Here is a 9,436-nt window from a genome sequence, read left to right on the forward strand (position 1 = left end):
CTATCAATCTATTCATCTACCCACCTGCCCATCCATCTATCTAGCCATCTATTCACCCATATTTATATCTATCTATCCATCCATCCATCCATCCATCCATCCACCCACCCACCCACCCACCCATCTATCCATCCATCCATCTATGCATCTATCTATTCATCCATCCTTCCATCTATCCAACCATCTACCCATCTATTCATCCACCCGTTCATCTATCTATCTATCTATCTATCTATCTATCTATCTATCTATCATCTATCTATCTATCTATCTATCTATCCATCCATCCATCCATCCATCCATCCATCCATCCATCCATCCATCCATCCATCTATGGATCCATCCACCCACCCATCTGCTCCAGAGTGTGGTGGAGGCTCCTTCTTTGGAGGCTTTTATGTAGAGGCTGGATGGTCATCTGTCAGGGGTGCTTTGAACGTGATTGTCCTGCTTCTTGACAGAATGGGGTTGATTTCTTCCAACTCTATAATTCTATAATTCTTATTGGTATTCCCCCATCAAGGTGCATGGCACCAGAACCATGGCTTCTGCAGCCAAGGACTTTCTCTTGCACTCAAAATGGAAAACACAGGAAGCGCCCTTCTAAGCACACTAGGTTCTAGAGCTCTTGCAACAAGGAACACTCAAGGCCTCAAAATGGCAATGAAAAGCATGCAGAGTGCATGGCTTTAGGCCATTCTCCACAAAGAAGGAGGTCAGCAGTTGCATAGATGTACCTCTGTATGTCATCTTTTGCATCCCATTGGTGCATTTCTGTCAAATCCTTTTTGTGTGTCCCTGCCCTATTGAAATCAGCAGCGGATATAGAACAGCAAACTTTGCCAGAAAGAAATGGCTGCAGACAACCTTTCGTTCCATCATTACTTAGCAAATTGCATCTTAGCAGTCTTTAAGCACATGAATTCAGGAACCTGGGATTTCTATGCATTGCTTTGAAAATCAATTGTGTCATTTAATTTTTGTAAAAAACAAACAAACAGCTAGCAAAAACTAGATTCCATGGGAATTTATAGAAAGCAAGTTTACAGCTTTGCATTGTTTTCTTGCTCATTGCTTAATTGCATTTGCACTGTAGAATTAATGTAGTTTCTCCATTTTCTCTATGCTATGGGGGCCTGGAAGTTGTAGCTTTCCAAGGCCTGCTTTGTCCTAAGAATGCTGGGGCCTTCCCAAACTACACATCCCAGCATCCCTTTTTGCCATGGCACTTCAATTAGTCTCAAAGTTCATTCACTCTGTAGTGTCCATGCACCCCATGAAATTATTTGGTGTTATGTTATGCTATTTTATGTTAAATAAATGTTCATGTTTATGGTCAATCTGTGGGTTTTGTGAACTCTTTGCCTTCTCTTTGCAGGGAAAATTAGATGCTTTGTGGGTTTTGCTGAGAAAAGGCTACGACCGGGTCTCTGTGATGCGGCCACAACCAGGAGACAAGGTACAAACACTCTTCTGCATCTTTATTTATTTATTTACAGTATTTATATTCCGCCCTTCTGACTCTAAAGGGGACTCAGGGTGGGTTACAATGTACATATACATGGCAAACATTCAATGCCATAGACACACAACATATATAAACAGACACAGAGGCAATTTATCATTCCAGCTTTTCTTGAAGGTATTTTGGCCACCAGGGGAGCTGTCGCTTCACCCACCATTTGTGACACTGATGAAGTACTTCCTCATTCTTTGCAGGTTTGCTGGAGATTTTTATGGCCTCATAAATTAGTTAAATTTGCCTCCCCAAATACGCGGTAACTAAATTTCCTACTTGACAGATGTAACTGTCTTTCAGGCTGCAAAGGTCAACAGCAAGCTATACAAAATTGGTTGGAAGCTCACTCCGACCCGGGCTGGCTTTGAACTCATGACCTTTCGGTCAGTAGTGATCTTAATGCAGTTAACTCCCAGCCAGCTGTGCCACAATCCCAGTGCACACACACACACAAAAGGTAAATGTTTCCCCTGACATTAAGTCATGTCTGACTCTGGGACTCTGGTGCTCATCTCCACTTCTATGCCGAAGAGCTGTGGCCACCGGCATGACTGCATGGAGTGCCGTTACCTTCTCGCAGAACCTGTACCTACTGCATGTTCTCAAACTTCTAAGTTGGCAGGAGCTGGGGCTATCAGCAGGAGCTCACCCTGCTCCCTGGATTCAAACCACCAACCTTTCAGTCAGCAACTTCCGCAGCTCAACTGTTTAACCCGCAGCGCCACCAGGGCTCCAACTTGATATTCATCATGAAATACAGTTATAAAAAGCAAATTAAGGCAAACTTAATGTAACACAGTTTTACTGCATTATAGAAACAGCTTTCTGAATGCAGTTTGAGTTAAATGGCAATCAGTAAACCTTAGCCAGTTGCTAGAGTTCCAGTTAACGAAGAGCTTACGTTTATTATTATTATTATTATTATTATTATTATTATTATTATTATTATTATTAGCATCTTCCCTGCAAACAGTGGTATTTGCTAAGATTTGGTTCCAGGACCAAGATCCTGGATGCTCAAGTCCCAAATGCAATGGCGCCAAAAAAAAATACTATTCCTTTGTACAAAATGGTAAAATCAAAGATTGCTTTTCTGAAAATTATATGTGTGTGTGTGTGTGTGTGTGATGTGTGTGCGAAATTAAAAAAATATATACTTTATTTTCTCTCTCTCTCTCTATATATATATATATATTAAATTCTATGGTGTCATAAAATATTATCCCTTTATACAAAATGGTAAAATCAAAGTTTACTTTCTTGAATATATATATATATATATATATATATATATATATATATATATAATATAATGCAATATATATATAATAAAATGGTAAATAAAATATTTTATACAATATATGTATATTTTATTTAATAATATATATTTTATAATATTTTATATCTATCTGTTGTGAATCGCTTTGGGACATTCTTCCTAAAGTATCAGATTGAAATTTACTTTGAGATCTAGATGTTTACATAGGATATTGGGAGACTTAACTTGAATTAATCCTGGAACCAAACCTTAGCAAATACCACTGTTTGCAGGGAAGATACTAATACTAATACTAATAATAAATGTAAATTCTTCATTAACCAGAGTGTATTGGAGTCCATAGGACTCCTTGGAGGTTGTTATGCAAAGACTGGTTGACCATCTGTCGGGAGGGCTTTGATAGTGTCCTGAATAACAGAATGGGGTTGGACTGGATGGCCTTGGGGGGGCCCTTCCAACTGTAGGATTCGATGATTCCTTCTTTTTAGGTTGTTACACAGAGGCTGGATGGCCATCTGTCGGGAGGTTGGACTGGATGGCCTTTGGGGGCTCCTTCCGACTTTACAGTTCTCTGCTATTTCATTTAAAGAAATCAGGGATAGAGTTAGGTTCCTGCAGTAATGAATGGCCCCAGAGCCCCTTGGAGGCGCATCATGCCCAGACATGCGCCAGTGCGCCACGACCTCCTTGCTTTCCTCCCTCCCGCATTCCCAGACGCAAACATGCACCCCAGCCTGCCTTCGCCATATTTTTCTAATGACAGAAAGGAATTAACTTTCGTGAGAATTATTTTTCGCAAAGCCACCGCATCCCTTTAAAGGCAGACCTGCGCCGACTTCAAAGGTGCCTCAAAGCATTGACCAAAGCAGACCATTTTTGCTTTGCAAGCAGTGAGTGACACAGACTTTCCATCGACGTCAAGCAAAAAACCTCCAGGCAGAATTCCCCGGGTCCCTTTTGGAGCTCCGCTGCCTGGAAAGCCAGGATTGGGTTTCTTGTTTGGAAACAAAAACAATAATCTTTATCCTTTGGGTCCAATAAATCATCCTTCGGGAGCAGGGTGAGATCTAGCGTATGGCCTTGTTCTCCTGCATTGCTTTGAAGGCAGGAGCGCTGCTGTGCTTTTGCAAAAGCAGCAACAAGGAGGCTATGTTCAGCAGTGGAACTCTCTGCCCTGGAGTGTGGTGAAGGCTCCTTCTTTGGAAGCTTTTAAACAGAGACTTCCACTCCCATAATTCCTAACAGCTGGTATTATATTTTTATTGTTATTAGGTCCAAGTGTCTGGGGTTTGTCTCTGAATATTAGGCTCTTCCCAAAGGCTTGAGATATTGAGATCATAATAATAATAATAATAATAATAATAGTTACTATTATATATATGTACTAGCTGTACTTGCCACACGCTGCTGTGGCCAACCTTCCCTCCATCTTTCTCTCCTTTTTTCCCTCCTTCACTTTTCTTCTTTCCTTCTCTCCTTCCTCCCTTCTCTTCCTCTTTCCTTCCTTCCCCTCTTTTCTTTTCCTCTCTCTCTCTCTCTCCTTTCTTCTTTCCCTCCCTTTCTCTCCTTCCCTCGCTCCCCCTTCCCTTTTTCTTTCTTTCTCTCCTTTCTCTTCTATCTCTTTCCTTCCTTCCCCCTTTTTCTTTTCCTACTTCTTTCTCTCCTTCTCTCCTTCCTTTGCTCTTTGCTTCCATCCTTCCTTTTCTCTTTCCTTCTTTCTTGCCCTCCCTCTTTCTCTTTCTTTCTTTCTTTCTTTTTTTTCTTTTCTTTCCTTCTTCCTTCTCTACCTCTCCTTCTTTCCCCCTTTTCTTTTCCTCGCTCTTTCTCTCCTTTCTTCCTTCCTTCCCTCCCTTTCTCTCCTTCCTTCACTCCCTCTTTCTTTCCTTCCTTCCCTTTTTCCTTTCTTTCTCTCCTACCTTCCTCTTCTATCTCTTTCCTCCCTCCCCCTTTTTTCCTACTTTTCTCTCCTTCCTTCCTTCCTTCCTTCCTTCCTTCCTTCCTTCCTTCCTTCCTTCCTTCCTTCCTTTGCTCTTTGCTTCTATTCTTTCTTCTCTCGTTCCTTCTTTCTCACCCTCCCTCTTTCTCTCCTTCCTTTCTCTCCTTTCTTCCTTCTCTACCTCTTTCCTTCCTTCCCCCCTTTTTCTTTTCCTCCCTCTTTCTCTCCTTTCTTCCTTCCCTCTCTTTCTCTCCTTCTTTCACTCCCTCTTTCTTTCCTTCCCTTTTTTCTTTCTTTCTCTCCTTCCTTCCTCTTCTATCTCTTTCCTTCCTTCCCCTCTTTTTCTTTTCCTACCCCTTTCTTTGCTTCCTTCCTTCCTTTGCTCTTTGCTTCCATTCTTCCTTCTCTCTTTCCTTCTTTCTTGCCCTCCCTTTTTCTCTCCTTCCTTCCTTTCTCTCCTTTCTTCCTTCTCTACCTTTTTCCTTCCTTCCCCCCTTTTCTTTTCCTTCCTCTTTCTCTCCTTCCTTCACTCCCTCTTTCCTTCCTTCCTTTTTTCTTTCTTTCTCTCCTTCCTCTTCTATCTCTTTCCTTCCTTCCCCCCTTTTTCTTTTCCTACCCCTTTCTCTGCTTCCTTCCTTCCTTTGCTCTTTCCTTCCTTCTTTCTTCCTTTTCTTCCCTCTTTCTCTTCTTGTTTATTTCTTTCTCCCCTTCCTTCCCCCCCTCTTCCTTTCCTTTTTTCTGCATCATCATTTAGCTTTTTGGGGGCTTTTTAAGTCCTTTCTGCTGTTTTTTGTGGGGGTTATGAGTGATGGTCACTCGTTGGTCTGTTAGGAGTATAGTGTCCAAATTTGGTGTCAGTTCGTCCAGTGGTTTTTGCGTTATGTTAATCCCACAAACGAACACACACACACACACACACACAATACTTATTATAATATTGTAATATATTACTTTTCTTTGTGGACTCTGTGAATGCACGCATGTGGAGTATCTGTGTCTGCGCAGGCTTCAACGGAAAACTTCCAAAGTTTAAATCCAAAGTTCCTCGGATTTGAACTGCCAACCTTTCAGTCATCAAGTTTAGCAACTCAATGCTTTAACTCACTGCACCACTAATAATCATCTTTGTCATCATCATAAAGTATTGGTGATTCTTTGCTATGCATCCGAAAGGTTGGCGGTTCAAATACAGGGTGTGGGGTGAGCTCCCACTGTTAGGCCCAGCTCCTGCTGACCTAGAAGTTCGAAAATATTCAAATGAGAGTAGATCAATAGGCACAGCTTTGACAGGAAGGTAAGGGCACCCCATGCAGTCATGCCAGTGGCCACATGACCTTGGAGGCGTCTACGGACAACGCCAGCTCTTTGGCTTAGAAATGGAAATAAGAGTCGGATATGACTAGACTTAATGTCAGTGGAAACCTTTACCTTTACTTTATGCTATGCAGAAAGGACCTTTTTTTGCCGATTTTCTGGGTTTTCTGCTCTTGTTGTTTAAAATGGGAAGGAAAAGAATTCCAGTATAAAATCTCAAAGAAAACCGTATCCTGTAAATGTTTTATTGGGTTTTGGTGGAAGAGTGACAGCTGAAGTGTCCAAAACCATCACTATTTTCAGGCAAAATTGTCCAAGATGCAAAAGCATTTTTATGGCTGAGTTTCCCCAGCTTTGAATTATTGTTAAAAGCCTTGGGGGGGGGGGGGGGGCAAAGGAGAGATGATGTATTGCATAGGAACGAGAGTCGAAAACAGATCAAGTTGCATTGCAAGGCAAAGCGACAAATGGCACGGCGAGGCGCATCTACACTGCAGGATTAATGCAATTTGGCACCACTTTAATTCTCATAGTTCCGTGCTATCGGCTTCAGGGATATGTGATACTACAACTCCCATTATTATATTGCATGGAGCCATGGCATTTAAACTGCATTCATTCTACAGTGTAGATGCATCCGAAGTAATATAGGCTGTTCAGTATTTTTTGTAAAATGGCAATAAGGCAGAATTTTGGGTCTCTCCAGCTATATATAATAATAACAATAACAACAACAACAACAACAACAACAATAATAATAATAATTGGAAGGGCCTTCCTACCAGACAGAAAGAGGGGGCTGGGCTAGATGACCTTTGGGGATCCCTTCTGGCTCTAGAATTCTATATTATTATTATTATTATCATTATTATTATTATTATTATTATTACCATTATCATTATTATTAAGCAGCAGGAGCTAAATGGCCATCTGTTGGGAGGGGTCGGACGGTACCTTCCTGCCAGGCAGAAAGAGATTGGACTGGATGGCCCTTGGGGGGTCCCTTCCAATTAGTATCATCATCATCATCATCATTAAGCAGGGGCTGGATGGCCATCTTGTCAGGAGGGATTAGATGGTGCCTTCCTGCCTGGAAGAAAGGGGCTGGACTGGATGGCCTGTGGGATCCCCTTGAAGTTATTTTTATCATTATTATTATCCTTAGCATTATTGTTGTTATTATTAAGGAGGAGTGGGTGGCCATCTGTTGGGAAGGGTCAGATGGTGCCTTCCTGTCTGGGAAAAAGGGGCTGGACTAGATATCCGTTCGGGGTCTCTTCCAATTATTATTGTCATCATCATCATCATCATCATCATCATCATCATCATCATCAGGCAGGAGCTGGATGGCCACCTGTCAAGAGGGATAAGATGGTGCCTTCCTTCTAGGCCCTTCCTATTATTATTATTATTATTATTATTATTATTATTATTATTATTAAGCAGGAGAGAGATGGCCATTTGTCAGGAGGGGTCGTACGGTGCCTTCTTGAAGGGGAGAAGGGGGTTGGGCTGGATGGCCCCTGGGGGTCCCTACCAATTGTTATTATTATTACCATCATCATTATTAAGCAGGGGCTGGATGGCCATCTGTCAAGAGGGATTGGATGGTGCCTTCCTATCTGGAAGAAAAGGGGGGGGGGTCTCCTTCCAGTTATCATCATCATTATCATTATTAAGCAGGGGCTGGATGGTGTCTTCCTTCCAGACCCTTCCTGTTGTTCTTGTTATTATTAGTATTAGTATTAAGCAGGGGCTGGATGGCCATCTGTCGGGAGGGATCAGATGGTGCCTTCCCTTCCTGTTGTTATTATTATTATTATTATTAAGCAGGAGCTGGATGGCAATCTGTCGGGAGGGGTCGGGCGGTGCCTTCCTGCTGGGCAGAAAGAAGGGGTCTGGGTTGGATCTCCTCTGGGGACCCCCTTCTAGCTGACCATCTCTCTGTCTGCTTCCCTTGCAGGGCCGCTGCATTACCTTCACGCGGGTGAAGAGTGGGGGTCTGCCCCCCAAGTACCCTCTGAACAACGCGGTCCCACCCCCGGCCCCCGTCTACTGCCCGCCCTGCCCCCAGGCCAACCCCTGCCCGCCCTCCCCACTGCCGCCCCTGCCACCCCCACCTCACGTCCCTCCCCCCAGCCGGGCCCCTCCCCCTTCCCGGCCCCCACCACGCCCCTCTGTCTAGACCCCCCAGGCCCTGCCCACTCCACCCCTCCCTCTCCCTCTCCCTCCTTCTCTCTCTTTCTCAGAAGCCTCTCCCCATACACTTTTCATGCCCAAAGGGTGAGCTGAAACCAAAAGGCAATCTCTCCATTCATTCATAAGAAGGAAGGAAGATGATCGGGATGTTTTCTGTTCACACTGAGAATGGACCCTTGCTTCTGGATCTGGTCCGCTGCAATGCCCAGGCCAAAGAAAGACACCTTTCTGTTTGTTGCTGAGAAAGAAGATGGTGCCATGTCCAGGAATGCATTGCAAGGAGCAACCTCGCCGCTTCTGGGGGACCGTTTCTGTTGGAACCGTCTCCAAATTAGGGAAGTTGCATGGCTTCCAAGCATCGTTGCTTTCCTATTGCTTTTCTGAATTGGATCCACTGCAATGTCCAGCTCAAGGAAAGACACCTTTCCATTCCAAAGGAAGATGGTGGCATTGCAAGGAGCAACCTCACTGCTTCTGGGGGACCGTTTGTGTTGCAACCTTCTCCAAATTGAGGAAAGAGCGTGGCTTCCAAGCATCATTGCTTTCCTGTTTGCACAGAGAATGGGTCCTTGCTGTTCTGGATCACTGGAATGGGCAAATCAAAGAAATGTCTCCATTGAGGAAGGAAGGAAGACAGGCCATGGCAGCCAGCATCACAGCGACTTGCCCTGCAAGCCTTTTGCTGCAGCCAAATGGAGCAAGGGAGCATTGCTTCCTATTTGCACAGATAATGGATCCTTGCTTCTGGATTTGGCCAACTGGAACAGTCATGTTGCTTCGTCAGCAGAATAGGAATCATTCTATTCCTCTCCAAGATGGAAGGAAGGAAGGCAATGCCACTCATTGTTTTCCATTCGTCACAAAGAAAGCAAGCAGCGGCGTCCAGCAATGGTTGGAGAGGAAGAACCTCACGTCTCTTGCTTCTTCCTCCATTGAAATGTTCGGTGCAATTGTTGCCAAATTTGGGGAAGGAGCACTGCTTCCTATTTGCACCTTTCTTGGATGGATGCTGCGCCAAAGCCATGCACTTGCAGACCTTGGGAGCGCCGTTTCCATGCACCGTCACATTGTTTTGAGTCTTTGATTTGTGCATTTCGACAAAGAAAGGAGCAGGAGATAGAATAAACTAGGTTTGCGACGGATCGAAAGGGGGAAGTGGATGCTGGAAAGCCTCTTTCGGAAGGAAGCG

General features: G+C 43.8%; 1 protein-coding gene across 1 annotated transcript in view; it reads left to right on the forward strand.

The window, feature by feature from the left end:
* Window positions 1-8,308, forward strand: part of ANTXR1 (ANTXR cell adhesion molecule 1) — a 93,470-nt gene extending 85,162 nt beyond the window's left edge. The window contains exons 17-18 of the mRNA XM_060787030.2: window positions 1,379-1,459; window positions 8,012-8,308. Coding sequence (XP_060643013.2) covers window positions 1,379-1,459; window positions 8,012-8,233 — 303 coding nt within the window. The 3' untranslated portion in view covers window positions 8,234-8,308. The remainder of the gene's footprint in view (window positions 1-1,378; window positions 1,460-8,011) is intronic.
* The last annotated feature ends 1,128 nt before the right edge of the window (window positions 8,309-9,436 follow it).

Source organism: Anolis sagrei, chromosome 7 (genome assembly GCF_037176765.1).
Source record: "Anolis sagrei isolate rAnoSag1 chromosome 7, rAnoSag1.mat, whole genome shotgun sequence".
In the NCBI taxonomy this organism is placed as follows: domain Eukaryota; kingdom Metazoa; phylum Chordata; class Lepidosauria; order Squamata; family Dactyloidae; genus Anolis; species Anolis sagrei.